The 19,871-nt window shown below is 38.1% G+C and overlaps 1 protein-coding gene across 22 annotated transcripts in view; it reads left to right on the forward strand.

Moving 5' to 3' along the window:
- The window catches only part of DLG1 (discs large MAGUK scaffold protein 1), a 208,010-nt gene that overhangs the window by 160,196 nt on the left and 27,943 nt on the right, over nucleotides 1–19,871 (forward strand). For 10 of the 22 annotated variants that reach the window (XM_056121167.1, XM_056121169.1, XM_056121170.1 and 7 more), the window contains 4 exons: nucleotides 1,074–1,176; nucleotides 4,902–5,016; nucleotides 9,521–9,697; nucleotides 14,366–14,432. In XM_056121167.1, the coding sequence (XP_055977142.1) occupies nucleotides 1,074–1,176; nucleotides 4,902–5,016; nucleotides 9,521–9,697; nucleotides 14,366–14,432 (462 nt within the window). Of the gene's footprint in view, nucleotides 1–1,073; nucleotides 1,177–4,901; nucleotides 5,017–9,520; nucleotides 9,698–14,365; nucleotides 14,433–19,691; nucleotides 19,792–19,871 lie in introns of all 22 variants that reach the window. The other 12 variants (XM_056121163.1, XM_056121161.1, XM_056121164.1 and 9 more) reach the window with 2 other exon arrangements.

The raw sequence follows: 19,871 nt of genomic DNA on the forward strand, positions 1-19,871 counted from the left end.
GAAGCTCTGTTTTTAGTTCTTTGAGAAGTTTCCATATTGTTTTCCTAAAGGGTTTAACCAGTTGGCATTCCCAGGAACAGTGGATGATGGTACTTTTCCCCCTTGATCCACACCAGCACTGGTTGTTTTTGTTCTTTGTGAAACATGCCAATCTCACTGGTGTAAATTGATATCTCAGTGATATCGGTGATATCTCAATGTAGTGTTGTTTTGATTTGCATTTCTCTGGTAATGAGTGATGCCGAGTATTTTTTCATATACCTATTTGCCATCTGTATGTATACTTTAGGGAAGAATCATCTCTTCGTCCCGTATTGTAATGAGGTTGGTTGTTTTTTTTCTAGTTAAGTTTTACAAGTGCTATATTTATTTGGATAATAACCTTTTGTCAGATTACTATTCCAATATTTGTGGGCAAATATTTTCTCCCAGTTTGTGGACTGTCTTTTAATTGTTTGACAGCACAGAAGCATCTTAAACTGATGTAGTCCCATTGTTTATCTTTGTACAAGCTAAATTTACGCTTTTCTTAAAGTGTAAAAATTTTTTAACTAATATTTAATCATTGTTTATTTGTCTTAATGCCTTTACGTGATTGCTTTACTTCCTACCAAAAGAATGGAAGTTTTGGTGTGGGAAAAGAGGAGAGACTTGGAACTGAGATGAGTCCTAAGAGTGAACCGTGGCAGGAGCGGAAAGGGCGCTGCAACGGTATCCTTTCCCTCCCATACTTGAGTTACCAGTGAAATGTACAAAATGACTAAAGTTGTTGATTTTTCAGGATGTCAAATTAAGATACATTTCTCAAGAGATTGATAGATAGGCTTCTGGAAAACCCAGGGATTTTAAATGTTTCGGTTGCTCATTTGACATTAAACAAAGTGTTTTTAGTGATTGCTTTAGTTGATAGAATTTTGTTTTGCTGTAGACTACATGTTTAGTATATCAGAATGAGAAAATATTCTAGTGCTAACATCATTAACCTCTAATTCACTCTGTGATTACTGAAAGATTATGGTTTCTAATTGGTGTGATGATTTCCATTCAGATTGAAGTATTTGTTTGATTTTCAGGTAAACAGTGTTGACCTCAGAACTGCCAGCCATGAGCAGGCAGCAGCCGCTCTGAAAAATGCAGGCCAGGCTGTCACAATTGTTGCGCAGTATCGACCTGAAGGTAATGAAATTCTCCTGCTTATGGTTTGCTTCAGTAGAGTTCTTCCTCGTAAAACTAAGATTAACTTTCCAAGCTAACTTGTTGTTGTTGTTGTTGTTAATTTCATGTTCATTTAGTCTGAACTCTATGCATATCAAGTGTTTTTGTTTTTGTTTTAATTTTTATTAGTGAAACACCATGAGGTACAGTTGTAGACTTACAAATTTTTGTGCTTGGGTTTCAATTATACAATGATCAAATACCCACCCCTCCACCAGTGCCCATTTTCCACCACCATGGATCCTAGTATCCCTCCCACACCCATCCCCCTCATCCCACCCTGCCTCTGTGGCAGGGCAATCCCTTGTGTTCTCTCCTTTTGGGTGTTGTGGTCTGCAAAAGAGACATTGAGTGGCAATCATGTCCAGTCCATAGTCTACTTTCAGCATGCTTCTCCCCTCCTTGGAGGATCCTCCAAACACCCTTTATTTCGTGCTCCCTTCTCTATATCAAGTGTTTTTATAGAATGTAGTACCTTGTATCTTATAATCTAAATAGTTTGCCATTATTTAGATTAATTTTCATGTGTTTTTTATTCTGTCCTCTAACCAAGCATAGCTTTCTGCATACGTTTTGCCAACTCCGTGAGCCAAAAATATAAGAACCCTATGTAAAAGTAATATTGTCAAAGAAATCATAATTAAATCACCCCATTTTTTCTTAACCTTTGAACTCATTATATTTGTAAATATCCTGACTTAAGGTAGTTGTATAGCCTTTTTGTGTGTATATGTGTGTGTGTACTTGATAAGTAGAAATTGCTGTTTAAGATAAAAAGAAAGAGTATAAATTCCAGAGTTACTGTTTCTAAATAGGGAAATAACATGAACCTGCCCTTGTAACATTCCTAGGGGAGGAAGGTGGTAATGGAAAATTTGAGATCATGCCATATTAAACATATATAAGACTCCAGTGTACACTAGTATATCCACTTCTCCAATAAAATCTCAGTGGGATTTTTATGTCTCAAACACCCAAAAGAATATGTAGCATACTGATTAGTTCATAAACAACAAAGTGAACGACAGGATGCATTCAGAAAAAGCCAAGTAAAACATTCTATAATTTGTCAGATGTTACATTTTATTGTTATTAAAGTGGAATTTGTTTTTATAACAGAGCCTAATATTTTTTGGCTCATCAAAGTGGAGCATTGCTTGCTATTATATAATATGTGTAAGTCTTATAAACTTTATCCTTTTCTGTTTGATAACTGAGTGAGGATTAAATTCATTCCTGTAATGGGTAAATTATAAATAAGTTATCCAAACAAGCAGGAACAACTTCAAAAATCAGTATGCCAGTTTATTGCAGGAACAACTTCAAAAATCAGTATGCCAGTTTATTGATTTTTTGTGAAGAACTAAACTAGTCCCCAAAGTGGGACTATGCATGCTTTCATCTTCTGGACAACACATTCTTGTATATAGGTATGCTATATGTTTTGCCAACTTATAACCACTGAATGCTATGATGAATAGAAAGTCACTCATTTTTACGTCTATATAATGAATCTAGACTGTTGGACATGGTTATGGATAAGGCAGTATCTGTTCCTTTACCTCCTCCAGAAAACACAAAAGCAGCAGGGAAAATAAAACACAGACAACTCCACGTCACAGTGGAAAAAAGTAAGAAGACATAAATTGTTTGGACAAGACTTAAGGGTACAGCTGCTTAAATCACAAAAATATGACAGATGCCACATGGAAAGTTTGGAGGAGTAAAAGTATATAATGTTAAGTGTGCGCAGAATACAACAGAAAAGTTAGCTCATGAAAGATCTTTTTAGATACAAAAAGCATTAACCCTTATTTGTGGCAAGCCTATGGGAACCAGAGTGAGCATCCTTCAATCACTCTTGATGTAATTTAATTTAGAGGAGTTAGAAAATGTGGGTAAGAGAAATAGTACAGAAGGTAAGGTTCTTACATCCAGATTGATTCCCGGCACCAAATTAAGTTCCTCTGAGCACTGCCAGAGGAGTCTACATGTAAAGCATACATTCCAGTCCATTGCTCTATCTCCCCAACCCCACTTTTAAATGTCTTTAATTTTTCTTATAAGTTTTTTCTTCAGTTAATCATAATAATCAAAAAGCAAACTTGATGACTATGATAATAAGGAAAACCTGAGCAATAATAATTACTTCATCTTAAATGGTATAGCCTTATAATCAAGTTGTTTGCTTTTACTGTAAGATTGGTTTTATAAAGAAACTCATGTGCTGGTTTGGAGGCCAGCCACACAGGCTAGAGGAAAAGGCAGCTCAGATAGAGAGGAGAGCACCAAATAAAGGGTGTTGGGAGGATCCTCCCAGAATGGGAGAAGCATGCTGAGAGTAGACTATAGACCGAACATGATTGCCACTCAATGCCTCTTTTGCAAACCACAACACTAAATAGGAGAGAGAAAACAGAGGGGAATGCCCTGCCACAGAGGCAGGGTAGGATGGGGTGTGGAAGGGATACTGGGATCCATGGTGGTGGAAAATGGGCACTGGTGGAGGGATGGGTACTTGATCATTGTATAATTGAAACCCAAGCACAAAAATTTGTAAGTCTACAACTGTACCTCATGGTGTTTCACTAATAAAATTTTTTTTAAAAGTCATGTGCTTAGCCTAGTTGTATCTGTAAAAGAATTGGTTATAAAGATTCATCTATAATCATATAATTATATTTTAAAGAAATTCTTAAGGCCATTAATAGGTTTAGTTTTTTGATATATAGAATATATAGTGATTATCTTCAAATTCACTTTTTTAAATTTGTAAATAGAATGAATGTTCCTTCTGATTACTTTTGCTTCTTATTTTGGCATTTTGAAAATTTATAAATCTTTAAATCCAGTAAAGTAAAAGTTTCCCAAAAAAATAAATTTTCATTAATCAATTTTAAGACGTTTTTCCTCTTTATTGTTTCTGTACATTTCATATAAGAGTGTGTGTGTGTGTGTGTGTGTGTGTGTGTGTGTGTGTGTGTGTGTGTATTTAGGGCCAAAGCGATAGTCTGGGGGTTAAGGTACTTGCCTTGCATGCAGCCCACCCCATTTGAATCCACAGTGCTACATGTGGCAGCTGGCAGGGTCCAAGAGCTACTCCTAGCCTGTGTTAAAATCTGTGTGATGCCAGGAATCAAACTTAGACCTCCTGAATGCTAAGTTGGACTTTTAGCTCATTATCTTTATAACACAAAATCCTGATTTTTGTTTTGTGGACACAACCGGCTGTGCATAAGGCTTACTCCTATCACTGTACTCAGGGATCACTCCTGGCATGGCTCAGGGGACCATAAGTGGCGCGGGGGATCAAACCCAGGTCTGCCACATGCAAGACCAGTGCCCTACCCAGTGTACTGTCTCTCTGCCCCTAATTTAATTTTTGAGTTTACAGTTGTAACATAAGATTAGTATTGCTATTTGTTATTTATAAGTTGTGTTTCTTTTAGTTGATTAAATGTGATCTGAACTTTGAAATAGTATATGACAAAATTCTAATGTAGCTTTTAATGATTTATGGCACATTGAGAAAGTTATCAAGTTTTGAAGTTTCCATATTAGACAAAATCTTATATAGACTGCTCTTAAGAGTCCAGTCAATATTTAATCAATTATAATCAATTAGTTTTATCTTGGACTTATTAATCTTACAATATAAAATATGTTTGTTTCTTGTTTCCCATCAGAATACAGTCGTTTTGAAGCCAAAATACATGATCTACGGGAGCAGATGATGAATAGTAGCATTAGTTCAGGATCAGGATCTCTTCGAACTAACCAGAAGCGATCCCTCTATGTCAGGTAAATTCTTTTCACTTCTAATTTTGGTGATCCTTAATTATTTCTGCTTGCTAATTGGTTTTGTTTGGGGACCATACACAATGATATTCAGGTTCTTGGAGTTCTTTCTGGCCCTGCTCAGGAGACCATATGCACTGCCAAGTATTAAACTTGAGCTTCTTGCACGCAAAGCATGCACATAGGCAGTTGAACTCTCTCTCTGTCTCATTCTGTGGGGTGATGGGTGGTTTTGGCCACGTGGTAATCTCAGTAGGTACTCCTGGTTCTGTTCTTGAGGAGTCGCACCTAGCAGTGCTCAGTACTTGGCAGGGGTGGGGAGGGTAGGAGGCCAAGTAGTGCCAAAAACTGACCAGCCCCATTGGAGGTAAACATCTATTCTGTGCTATCACTCTGGTTCATAAGTGAGTGAGGTTCTGTGTGATGTATTCGATATGCCAAACACAGTAACAAGTCTCCAAGTCTCCAATGGAGACGTTACTGGGCCCGCTCAAGAAAAATCGATGAACAACGAGGAGGACAGTGACAGTGACAGCAGTTGTTGGTTTGGGGCCCCACCCAGAGGTGCTGGGTCCCACTTCCAACTGTTTGTTCCAGGGTCTCCTTTGGGAACATGTGTGCTAAGGATGAAATCCAGGACCTGCATACAAAACATGTCTTGCTTGTGCTCAGCCTGTTGTGTTGTTTCTTTGGCCCCTGCAAATTCTTCCAGATTTTTCACTGTGGCTTACTTTGACCACAGAGAAACATATTGCAAACCAAGGAAACGTCGTTGTTTGTTAAGACTGATTCCCAATTGTCTTTAGAGAGAGTAATTATCATAATTTTAGTAATGAATAAGTCATGGTGTGAGTTTAATGGTATGATAAAGACAGAATAACTATTGGTTCAAAAAAATTTAAGTTATCATTTTACTAAAGATTCACAAAATTTCAACATGTACCCTTTTTTTTGAGTGGTTTCACACCTGACAATGCAGGCAGCTATTCGGTCTGTTGCTAGGGGCAGGATTGCTCCTAGTGGTGCCCTGGGACCATCTGGTGCCAGGGATCAAGCGCTCCTGCATGCAAAGCCTGTTCTCCAGCCCTGTAGCTCTTGCGTTCAATGTATTTTTTAAACACTTGGAAGAAGACATGTTACTTTTCTATAACATAGTTACGGCAACATAAATCTGATATTAAATAAATATGAACTAGTATCTAGCCTTAATATTTACATTCTATAAATCTTGTTTGTATTTGTATACTTCTTATAGCAACATTTTCATGGAACATTATTGCATTTTTTTTAACTTTATTATGCTTTTATGTTTGTTTTGTTTTGAGGTCACATCCATTGTCATCTTCGCTTTTTGTTAACTTTCTTTCTCAAAGAAGTAATACTTCTAAAAAGTAAATATTATCAAAAGATTAAGAAAAACTTGCCCCCAAGTTCATTCTCTTAACATTCTCTTCCATCATTTTCATAGCAAATTCCTTGCCTTTACATGCAGATTTCAAAATAATAAGAGTGTGTGTGTGTGTGTGTGTGTGTGTGTGTGTGTGTGTGTGTGTGTGTCCTCCTGTGTCCTCCTGTTCATCAATTTGCTCGAGCGGACACCAATAACATCTCCATTGTGAGGCTTGTTACTGTTATTGGCATATTGAGTACGTCATGGGTAGCTTGCCAGGCTTTACCATGCCAATGGGATACTCTCGGTAGCTTACCGGGCTCTCCGAGAGGGGTGGAGGAATTGAACCCGGGTCTGCCAAGTGCAAGGCAAATGCCCTACCCCCAGTGCTATCGCTCCAGCCCTAAGAACATATATACTAAGTTTTTAGTTTACCAACTATGAACATCGTGGACTTACTGCCACAATAGTGGATGAGAACTTTCTCTTTCATACCAGACCTCCTCTTTCTACTTCGTCTCCCTGGTCAAACATAGCCATAACTTGTGACTGTAGCCCTTCCTCATCACTCAGCTGGGATGTTTATCTAGGCCTCCTTTCTTCATCTACCTTGCACTTTTCCTGATCTAAATTAACTTTTTCTTTTGTTTAATTTTCCCTGTACTTACTCTCATCCTTTGTTTCCCAATAACCTCTTCCTAGACTTTTCATTCAATTAAACAAATATGGTTATCAGTATGGGTTTTTTTTCCATCTCTTTTCCAATGTGGGACTCCTTGTCGTCTTGACTTCCTGGATATTTTTGTGGGGTTTTTTTGTTGTTGTTGTTGTTTGTCTTTTGGGTTTTTTTTCCTTTTTTAGTATTTTTTATTTTAATGATTTTCCCAGTGAAGAGAAAACACCACGCATAGGTGCTAGAGCCCTAATGCAGCAGGTAGGACCTTGCACATAGCTTGCCTAGAATTGATCCCCATATGGTCCCCCAAGCCTGCTAGGAGTGATCCCTCAGCACAGCACCATGAGTAAGCCCTGACTGACTACTGCCAGGTGTGGCCCTATATAAATAAATAAATGAAAACAGGCACATGTAATCAGTTTGCCGTGGTTAACCAGAAATCCCATAGTTCAGACGTTAGGAAAAAATAAATCAAGGCTACAAAAACTAGATACTGCTAGTATGATACTTTAAAATCTTACACAATTACACAGTTGTCCACATATATGAGATCAAATCAAACTCAAGAAGGGGTAAAGGTCAAGAAAGTAATATAATAGATACTGTGCTTAGGATGGTGGTGTCTGTCTTGTTTAACTCTTGATCTGCGGACGGAAGATCAAGGGAGGAAATAACAGGCAAGCCTGAGTTTCTGGAAAAGCTTTTGTATATAATCTTGAATTGATTAGGGATTAATAATGTTGATTAAAATCTGGTCAGGAACTGACATGGGGACGACTGGCGAGAGAGAGCAGGAGTTAAGGAGCATGTATGCGACTGAGCACTTTCCCACCCATGGCACCACATGGTCCTCTGAGCACCTCCGGGTGCATCCCAAGAGGCCCCAAGCACTGCAGCCAAGAACTCCTGACCTGCTTGGGAGCCCAGCCCTGCAAGAAAGAAATTCTAAGCATTCCATGGGTTGGTTTTTCTTTTTGTGATGCCAAAGATTGTACCCTGGCCTCAAAAATACGAATGCTTTACTGCTGAGCTTCTTTTCAAGCCTTCCATGGCTGTGTGTGTGTATGTGTGTGTGTGTGTGTGTGTGTGTGTGTGTGTAAGATAATGTTCAAAAAGAAACGTGCTCATGTAGAAAGTTGAGATTGTAGGTGACCTCTCCATTACTCTCCATCTGTAATACATTGTTTTTATAATTTTTGATAATTAAAATATTAAAATACAGTATTTTCCTTTTTTAAATGCCTTTGGCATTTGTTCTACCTCTTAAGGAAATTTATTTTCTATTTTCTATTATTTATGCAGTCATCATCTTTGTTATCTTTATATTCAACATACCTATTTCATTGTCTTTTAAAATAAACATATAAAGACAAATTATATCAAACATTTCAAGAGAGGGGCTGGAGCAATAGTACAGTGGGATAGGGTGTTTGCCTTGCATACGGCAGACCCAGATTCAATTCTCAGCATCCCATATGATTTCCTGAGCACTGCCAGGAGTAATTCCTGAGTGCAGAGCCAGGGAGAGAGAGGAGAAGGGAAAGGGGAGAGAGGAGAGAGGAGAGAAAAAGGAGAGAGGATTTTTCCTTGTACTCTTGAGTTTTATTTTTCAGGGGGTTGGAGGAGCACACCTGGCTGTGCTCAGGGCTTACTCCTGGCTCAGCACTCAGGGGTCACTCTTGGCATTATCAAGGCATGATATATTGTTGCCAGGGATTGAACCAGGTCAGCTGCATGCAAGAGCGAGCACCCTACCCATTTGTACTATCTTCTCCAGCCCCATTTCTGAATTTTTTAATATAACAGTTTGCTTAGCAATTGTATGTTATTTAAGTAGTAGAATGAAGTATTTCCTTTATCAGCTTTCTAATGGTCTTAATATGTTGGAAGGTTTTATATTAAGTCCATACAATATTTTTTTCCCAAAACATTTGACAGCTGTTTATCATCTGTGGTTAGTTTTCATCTTTGTGATTGGCATTGAAAACCCCATGAACAAATAGAAGGAATAATTAATTGATTAAGTTAATAAAGTAATTAATGAAATAATTGATCTCAGTTGATACAGTCCTGTAGTCTACAGCTAGGAGTCAGATCTGTCAAACATTTGTTTTCCTAGATGTATCCAGTAAAAATTTATCTATGTTTTTTATTTAGAGCAGCTGTCTGAACTTTTCTCTTTCATTTTAAAATTTAATGTAGGTTACCTTTGGATCATACTAAAACACTTTTTCTAATTTTTCATACAGTATTAAGAGAAAGAGCAATTAATTTTAAGTATTTTTTTAGTGTCATATGTTATGTCAGAATTTTTCACTACAAAATTGATCTTGTTCTTTGGCCTTCTGTGATATGTTATTTTTATCCAGATTATTTATGTATTTGCAGAATTTTATATTTAAGATTGATAATGTAATTATGGACTTCTTTTCTTAATATAGAGCCCTTTTTGATTATGACAAGACTAAAGACAGTGGTCTTCCCAGTCAAGGATTGAACTTCAAATTTGGAGATATCCTTCATGTTATTAATGCTTCTGATGATGAGTGGTGGCAAGCCAGGCAGGTTACACCAGATGGCGAGAGTGATGAAGTTGGGGTAATTCCCAGTAAACGCAGGTAAATATACGCTTGTTTTAAAATGTCTCGCCACTTTTAAAGTTGGACAACATTAAAATTATAATTTCTTTGGATTTCTTTCCTGAGATGGTGCTTTTATGCTTGGTTTCCTGTGTTTTGTTTCACAACCATTTAATTGTATTCACCTTATATTGTAACCAATTACATAGAGAATATGATACCTCTAAGGTAGTCGCTTAACACAAAGTAACTATTTTGTCATTGTACTATTTATCTATACCATTGGAAGGAGAGAGAATCAAAGTTTATGGTAGCTTTTCTATGTGGTGGTATTAAAATCTAAACTTCTGGGGTTTTTATTATGTCATGGAGTCTTTAAATCGTTATAAATGCAAAAATTTATAAATATCTGTTAATATTTATCACATTTCTCATCTTAATTTAGAAGTGTTGGATTTACTGTTTTTCCTCTTTGTTTATATCCATTTATTTTAGTGAGTTATTAGTTCATACTTTCCATCTAGTGGCAGAAGTGATTAAGTGCACATTCTCTTTGAAAGTAACGATCTCTGCTTAGTTGTCTGGTCTGTGAAATGCCATTTTGTGTGTTGGATATATATACTTATTTTGATGAGTCACTGTAGTAGATAAGTGTTGCCAAATTGTATGCCTCTTTGAAATCTTTTATTCATCTATTTGTATACTTGCTTGAAGAACTTGAAAAATCTAAGACCTCAAGTACTACCAAGATTGTGGCAATACTTCGTGCATTTTATGACTGATGTTGCCTGAATTCATATGTTTAGTAAGATCCAGACAGTTGCCCCATCTTATAATTGATAGCATCTCCTCTTTCAGCTTTTCAGTGCTTAATGTAACATTTTCTGAAATAGAACACGATCTACTATAAATTCAGGAAGACTTCCTCTGTGCTTCTTTAGTAGAGACTTTGCATATTAAATATCAAGGTCAGGGATCCTAGAATCTCTCATTTTTTGGAGTCTCATATCTTGCTAAGCTTTTAGTGTGCCAACAACAAATGAGAAGTATAGTGTTGTGTTTAGTGAAAAGATACTTTTTCCTTTTATATGCTGGGACCAGGGATCAAATTTATGGTCTCATACTTCTGAGGCATGTGACCTACCACTGAACTACATCCCTGACTGTTTTTATATAAAATCTCCAGGTGTTTGGATTTTAAAGCTAGAGAGGTGATATGCGAGTTAAAATATATCCTTTTTCTTTTTTCTTTTTGGGTCACACCCGACGATGCTCAGGGGTTACTCCTGGCTCTGCACTCAGGAATCGCTCCTGGTGGTGCTCAGGGGACCATATGGAATGCTGGGAATTGAACCTGGGTTGGCCTCATGCAAGACAAAATGCCCTACCCACTGTGCTGTCGCTCCAGCCCGAGTTAGAATTTATCTTAAAACCTTCACAAATCTCCAAATCTGTGAATAATATTATAGATATAATTTTTCATTAAACTCATGTGAAACCATAGCTAACTATGACATTTCATTCTTGACTGTATTAAAATTTTATTTTCTTAAAAATTTTTTGTTAGGGGCTGGAGCAATGGCATAGCTGGTAGCGCGTTTGCCTTGCACGCGGCCGACCCGGGTTCAATTCCCAGCATCCCAAATGGTCCCCTGAGCACCGCCAGGGGTGATTCCTGAGTGCAGAATCAGGAGTAACCCCTGTGCATCGCCAGGTGTGACCCAAAAAGACTATGTTTTCTCTAACACTTAACTTACAGGAACAATATTTACAAATAAACAATTTAAGCCATTCAAGTATTTATGGAGCAAGATAATGATGAGTAAACAAAACCATTTTGAGTTTTACATCTTGGTTGTGCAGTGCCTGAGGGTTCATAGGCAAAATTATAAATTATTCATACCGCCAACCCTCAAAATTGCTGTTGAATAGTAAAACATTATTTAAAATCCATAACTACTGGATTTATGGGCTAGAGAGATAGTACAGTTGGGTAGGGCACATGCTTGCATGCACCATGCCTGGTTTCGATCCCTGACATCCAGTGGTCCCTTAAGCACCGCCAGGAGAAATTCCTGAATGCAAAGCTGGGAATGACCTTTGAACATTGCTAGATGTGATCCAAAAACTTGAAAAAAAAATCCATAACTACTAAAGTTCTGCTGTACTAGGTAAAGCTAGAAAATAAAACATATGTATTCATATGTTTGGGGGAGCTTTTTATGCTGTATACTGATATATTTCTTAGGTTGAAATTGAAGATTCAGTAAAAATATCAAGTTTATTCAGGTTCATATTAGTGTCATAATCTACTTGGAACATTTTATTGTTGTAACTTTGTTTACATACTTGTTTTGAATAGGTAACCCTTTATTTAACAAGATTCAGAATTCAAAAGATCTCAAAATAATACAAGCTCCCTCTTCAGTGTGTTCACCAGGCACTAATTTCACTTTCAGAGAGATAAGTAAAGTGACCTCTTATATATAGCCATCCAAAGATAAGTTTTTGCTTTGATTTTTTTTTATTTTGGGACCATACCCATTGGTGCTCAGGTGTGTGTTTTCAGAAAGTCCAGCGGCACTCTTATCTCTCCCGCCGCCTGCATTCAGTAGTCTCAAGCCGTTTCCCCCACCCCAAGGAGGTCGATGGCGGTGGGCAGGCGCAGGAACGAACGAGGGCCAGGCTGGTCGTATCAATTGTAGTTCCAGTCTTCACTCTCACCTCTTATTCTGCCCTCTGGATCCCAAGCGCCCGAGCCCGAACCCGAGCCCGAGCCCGAGCCCGAGCCTCAGCCTCAGCCTCAGCCTCAGCCTGAGCCTCAGACTGCTCTCGAGCTTACAGTCTTAGTTTATATAGCAATCACGTAGGGTGGTGACGCAAAGGTGGGTTGAACATTAACAAATCAGCAAAGAGAGGTAAGACCACTCCTTGAGGAGATTAACTCAAGGATTAAATCTCATCTAAAGAGATTTATTCCAGATTAGTAGGAGATCTGCTCAAGGATGGGATCCCAACAAGGGTGTATTCTTTCCTCAGCTAATAATCTACTTAAATAGTTGTAGTAAGTCTACTTCTAATATTTCTAGCAATGTCATTCTGTATGAGCACAGTAAGAGATAAACTTACAGTTTGGTTCTTCCTGAGGACATCGCACTATATATTTCGCTATATATATTACAGTCCTCAGGCCAGGTTAGTCTTCCTAGCCCCAGCAGGGTCCTAGTCTCGTTGTTACTTACTTTTCGATCATGACAGCATTTGTCCATGATCATGCCCTCAACTTATAGTTGAGTATCTTGGCACTTCTGCCTGGCCCATTTTGATGCCATGGTAGCTCACAGCTTGCCCTGGGTCCATTCAGTCCCTCATAGGGTCCCTGCTTTTGGGGTGCTAGGAACTAAGGGCAACTGAGTCAAGAAAGCAGATGCCCAGGAGTAAATATTATTTGGAGTCAATCAACTCCCAAGTTACAAAGCATAATATTAACTGTCTTTCTGTGTCCATACAGAAAGGATATTGCTTTAAGGTAAACTATGCAAAGGACATAACTTAGAATACAAGTTCAGTGTCCTTAGAAGGATCTGATCTTACAAGCTAACAGAATCTGATTACAGAAAAAAGGTGATTAACTGGCAGGGGAGGAGAGCACAGAGAAGAGTTTACAGATAAACAGAAGAATGGGAGTGACTCATGGGTGCACTGTCATGGGTGTAACCCAATAAACCTAAGCTCCCTGTCGCAATGTTATTCTACACTCAGGGAATATTCCTGGGTCAAGTCAGGGGTTAATTCCAGTGGTGGTTAGGGGGACAGCCTGGTACTGAAAATCGAACCTTCTGCAAAGCGCGTGCTCAGCCCAGTGAGCTGTCGCAAAGGTTCTTTCATAAACTGTATATTGTATGCAATAATGGTTGCTTTTTGTATTCACATATGTATATCATTGGAGACAAGCTTAATTTTTTTATTTCCCTTTTTTTTTTAATAGCATTCACAAAATGTACCAGGCTGGAGGTGGGCAGGGATAGACCACCAGGGCTCCACCCCCACCAGCAACCCCACTTTGAGCCATATTTGTGACCCTGTCACTTTTTTTAATTTTTTTAATTTCATATCTACAGGAATATGAAGATATGTGTGTGGATGTGTGGGATCCACTTATATGTGTTTCACCTGCTTTCATCAATTGTTTAATATTTGGCCCCAATTACTGTTCTCTCAAAATTTCTAGCATATATGTTACATGATAATTTAATATTTAAACAACAAAACAGAAAAGTTGAGAGATTGCTAAACTTAGAAGTGTCTTAGTCAAGCACCACCAGGAGTAATTCCTGAGTGCAGAGCCAGGAGTAACCCCTGTTTGGGTCACACCCGGCAATGTGCAGGGGTTACTCCTGGCTCTGCACTCAGGAATTACTTCTGGCGGTGCTCAGGGGACCATATGGGATGCTGGGAATCAAACCCTGGTTGGCCGCATGCAAGGCAAACGCCCTACCCTCTGTGCTATCACTCCAGCCCCTGTTTTATAAATTTTAAATTATGTTAAGATTTTCAGAAATTCTAGCCAGAGGATGTGAACCTAGCTGGCTTTAAGGTTTTAGAATATGAAAATGTTCAACATAAAAGTATCAGTTCTAATAATTTCTAATTAGACTCTTAAGTGCATTCGGTATTCTTACAAAATAATATTTTTTTCTTTGACAGAGTTGAAAAGAAAGAACGAGCACGATTAAAAACAGTGAAGTTCAATTCTAAGACAAGAGATAAAGGGGTGAGTATTCAAAGTTTATCTCTGTCACTCTTTATTTCCCTGGAAATTAATCATTGAGGAAAATAGGCCCTTTAATAATTGTTTCAGGTATGATTTTAGTATAAGAATGGCTTTGCCATAACATATAACTGTCAACAACTCTTAGCCGTGGTAATTTACAATAGAATATACCAGAGTAAGCAATTTTTTTATTGAAGCACCCTTTCCAAATTGCCAAAACTATAATTTTAATATATTTTTAAAATATACCTTTGGCCAAGGTTATTTATATAAATAGAAAATTTTCCATTTCTAATCAGAAACATCAGTTTTACTTCTGATAGCTAATTTAATAATCTTCCTAGAAAAATAAAGTTTAAAAAATAAATTCAAGAAAATATCGTATTTGCTTATGAAAGTTTGTAAGCTCGTGAAAATTTTATTTGTGGGAGCTGGAGCGATAGCACAGCGGGTAGGGCATTTGCCTTGCATGCAGCCAACCCGGGTTCAATTCCCAGCATCCCATATGGTCCACTGAGCACCGCCAGGAGTAATTCCTGAGTGCAGAGCCAGGAGTAACTGGCTCACGTCAGTGGATGTGACCCAAAAAGCAAAATACTAATAATAATTTATTTGTGTTTTAGACATTTGTTCTTATTTTCTTTAAGTCGTACTCGAATCTAAAAAGGATATCAATAGATAAAAAAAAAAAAATAAAGGTTTCAGAATATTCTAGCAGTTAAATAAGCCTGAAGATAAAGCTCGAACACATGCTGTGTTAAAATGTTATTCATAGCAACGTTTTATGTTCTGGAATTTTTATCTAGAGCAAAAATTTTATATATATTTTAATCACATTTCAAGTCACTGTGAAGACGTTAACAGATTGACTCTGTTCTCTATTCATCTCTGGTATTACTTAAACAGTTAAACTTTAAAAATTAGGGGCTAAAGAGATAAAGTTCAGGGGTGAAGGCACTTGCCTTGCATGTGGCTGACCTAAATCCGATCCCTGGCACCACATACGGTCCCCTGAGCCTAACAAGAGTTGCCTCTAACTTATTTCCAGGTATGACCAAAAGCAGTACAAAGCAAAAATTTAAAAATTACAAATATGATTCATGACCAAAGAAATTAAAGCTCAGTAAATCGTCAAAAGCTTATTTTTAAAATTTCTTTTAAAGTTTTAACCTGTAGTTTTTGGAATATACAAAATAAAATAATGTGAACTGAATCAATACTTAAAATAAAAATTTTAACCAGAGGGAAAAGCCCTGAGTTAATGCTCAAGATTTGAAATACACACAATGCTTTTTGTTCTTGTTTTATATATGTCTCTAAAAATAAGTTTAGTAATCTGTATGCTGTCAGTGTATTGGGAAAGAGGTTGCATGTTGTAACTTATCTTTCGTACTGTGAGAAGTTAACTAAATTAACGACATATTTAAATCTTAGTCTTGTTTGTGAACTGTAACCAACTGGAAACACAGTCACTGTGTTCTAACACAGCACCCAAAGTATGCATGATACTGAGTTGGGGTAAAATACGCTTGCCATTGATGCAGAACTGCATTTCTTTCTGTGATACCATTTCCCATACTAAATTCCTTTCCTTTTCTTACATGGTGGTTTGTGGTTTATTTCCACTGTAAACATAACATTTCAGTTTCTCATTAACATTTTTTTAAATTCATTTAGCAATATCGAATACTACATATAATGGAAAATTCTATTTCACTATCTTAATCCACATTTTTAATATTCGAATATATTCTCACGATGTAGCATTAATAACAAAAGGTAATTAAACAAAGTACTTTTATTTAAATATGAAAAAACTGGAGATAGTATGTTTTTTCACTTTGTACTTTCCCTACACAATTTTTTGGTCTTATTTGCTTATGCTGTTTTCACTTCCAATAAATTCTTCACCTGGAGGGTATTAAATGTAATACAGTTAATACACTTCTTAACTAACAATCATTTCTTCTCTGCTAATTCTGATATCTTTATGATGTATTTTGACTAACTGCAAAGATATCAAAAATCAAAGCATTTTAAACTTCATGTTCTTTTGGTTGTATTCTGTGAAACTGACTCTGACCACTATATATGCAGTAGGAGGAATAAATAGCCTTTATTAAAAACATGAATTTCATCAAATACCATTAAAAAATTTTAATATGGGAGTTCATTCAGCCACTGATTAAGCTGATTGAAGTGGCATAAATTCCACATTGTAAAAATTTTGACTGAATTCAAAGCCAGTGGTTGTCATGAATGAAAAGGTTTAGTCCTTACCTAGTGAGATTACCATAATATTTTTTCTGTTGAAATTTTAAGTTTCTTCTCTCTCTCTCTCTGTGATAAATTTTTAATAAAACAAGAATCATTATTTTAAATAATGCTAGTTATCTATGGAAAATTATAAGGCCAGATTTTATCACAAGTATTTTTTTAGCATCAACTTAATTTTTAACTTCTACTCAGTTATTTTAACCTACTTTTAAGATTGAAGTTAAAGCAGTCTGCTAGAAAAAAGAACAATCAAGCTATTAATCCTTAATTACTGATTTTAATATTTTTTAATGGAGGGGCTGGAGAGATAACTCAGAAGTGCTTTGTTTCCCAAAGACAGAATTTTGACCCCTGACATCACATGGCTTATAATGCCCCACTACCACCTGGAGTGAGCACTGCTTCAAAACAAAAAAAATGATAAAAAATGAAAGTGAAGGGGCATAGATAGCTGAGCGGACTCAGCCCATGCTTTGCCTGCTTCCATGAGCATTGCTGGGAGTGACCCCTCGCCCTTGTTTCCCCACCCCCGTACAGAGCCAAGAGAGGCCCAAGAGTTGTGGTTCAAACAAAGAAAGTTTAGCCTAATTTTTGTTAAGATTCTTACCAAATATATTCTTGCAAGTAATAGAATTTGAGCTTTTTAAAGTTGCTTTAGGGGGCTGGAGAGACAGTACAGCGGGAAGGGTGCTTTCCTTGCATGTGGGCGACCGGGTTTGGTCCCCAGCATCACCTTTGGTCCCCTGAGGCTGCCATGAGTGTTTCCTGAGTACACCGATAGGCGTAAGTCCTGAGTGTCACTGGGTGTGCCTCCCATTTAAAAAATCACTCTGTGGCCAGAAATGGACTAGAGGACATGCTGAAGGCCCCAGTTTTGATATTCACTGCTTAGTGATCCCTAACACCAGGACCTTGACACCTGTCACTTCAAGCACTGAGGACAAGTAGCCCCTGATCATTGCCATGTGTGACTCAGAAACCCAAAACAAAAGCTAATGTTCCTCAATCACCTGGCACCACTCAAGACATGCAGGCATGCCAACTACTGCCCATTGTGCTTCAGGGTGCTGGCATCTTACAGTGTGGCCTGCTCATAATTAGACAGAATTTCTATCCTTCATATTGTCCCACTCCAAAAACATAAAAATCATAATTTCTAGTATTGCTCTTTTTGTTTTTGGGCCACACCTGGTGGAACCCAGAACTTCTGGCGCTACACTCAGGGCCCACTCTTAGTGGCCTTGGGACACCATCTGGTGTACCTGGGATCAAACCTGAGTCGTCCACATGCAAGGCAAGTACCCTACCCACTCTTCTTACCACTCCAGCCCCATAACTTCTAGTATCACTCTCAAGTAATCCCATTTGCTGGAAAATAAGGCTATTTATGGCAGACAGTGCTGAAGGAGCTATCCTCCTTCATGGCCTCAACTTCCTTTGTGCTGTGTGCTCTTGAATCTGTGGAGACAGAGGTGAAACTTTCAGGAAGGAGAGCTCGTTCCCACCTCTGTGCAGTAAGGGCTGAGGTCAGACGCTGACTCCCTAAGAGCACTTCACATAAACTGCATCTTAGTTGGCTTGTATGTGTACCAAGTTTGCACTCCCGCAGGCCTCTAGCAGTGAAATGTATATGGTTGTCTTTTACTTTAATATACTTGTAAAAATACTTAAGACCAAGTAAAGCAGTTGTGAGAGCCTCAAGTCGGCCAAAATTCTGACTTCTTCCCTGTTTAGATAGTGACGATAACTCTTTTTGCTAGACCTAGTGCTTGACAAACTCCTCTTAGTTTTTTTCCCCATATTCTGATTTATACCATAAGCTGAAGCAGTAGCACAGCAGGTAGGGTGTTTGCCTTGCACACGGCTGACCTGGGTTCTATTCCTCCTTCCCTCTCGGAGAGCCCAGCAAGCTACAGAGAATATCTCGCCCACACGGCAAAGCCTGGCAAGCTACCTGTGATGTATTTGATATGCCAAAAACAGTAACAAGTCTCATAATTTGTTTTGAGATGTTACTGGTGCCCACTCGAGCAAATCAATGAACAATGGGCGGACAGTGCTACAGTGCTACCATAAGCTTTTATCTTTTTTCTTTTTAAAAAAAGATTAAAATTCACTTTTAAATAGATTCACCTTTCTTGTTAGTCTGTTAAAGCCACCAAAAAGGACAGGAGAAGTGTGCTTAAATTGAAGGAAAATGAAGATCATTGCCTACTACTACTTTTAAAACATTTAAACAGCCCAGCAAAAGTTTCCCAACTTACGTAACCAGTATCCCAATTTTTAAAGGGGCGGGGGGGGCGCTGGAGTGATAGTACAGCATGTAGGGCGTTAGGACATTTGCCTTGCATGTAGCCAACCTGGGTTCTATTCCCAGCATCCCATATGGTCCCATGAGCACTGCCAGGAATAATTTCTTAGTGCAGAGCCAGAAGTAACCCCTGTGCATCGCCGGGTGTGACCCAACCCCCCCCCCCAAAAAAAACTAACTCGGCCACCGCACTGGAACTCTAGCTTTCTTTAAGCAGACCAACGGAAAACGTCCCTCCACTGCACCTGAGGCTACTAGTGCCCACCCCAGGAGGGACTTCCCCCTACAGGAGACACTGAGCTAGAATAACGTTTAAAATGACTTGCTGTGGAGCCCCTCATGCTTGGAAGTCTTCTAGAAACACATGGATATGAGCATATGTTAGCCTGATTTGTACTATAGTAAAAGCTAATTGTTTATTCTCTTATCAAGTAGCTCATATTTCTTATTTTCTAGGTATTATGGGAGTATTCTCTTTACATATTCTGTCATAAAACATTCAGAGAGTTAATAAAAAGTCAGAAATTCACTTTCTAAGTGATAAAGCAAAGCTAAACTACAAACTGCACACTGTGGTCACAAGAGTCAGCTTCCACAGAGCTGCTAGACCGGGCCTTTGTCCACACAGACGGTAGACATCCCTTTGTTTTGCCCCTCCTTCTCTTCTTCAGCAGTCATTCAATGACAAGCGTAAAAAGAACCTCTTTTCCCGAAAATTCCCCTTCTACAAGAACAAGGACCAGAGTGAGCAGGAAACAAGTGATGCTGACCGTAAGTATGTGGATTGAGTGGTCAACTGGAGAGAAGTGTAGAGGGACCTACTGCCCTGCAGTTGGTTGTTACCATGGAGA

The sequence above is a fragment of the Sorex fumeus genome, unplaced genomic scaffold (assembly GCF_029834395.1).
Source record: "Sorex fumeus unplaced genomic scaffold, SorFum_2.1 ptg000044l, whole genome shotgun sequence".
Lineage (NCBI taxonomy): Eukaryota > Metazoa > Chordata > Mammalia > Eulipotyphla > Soricidae > Sorex > Sorex fumeus.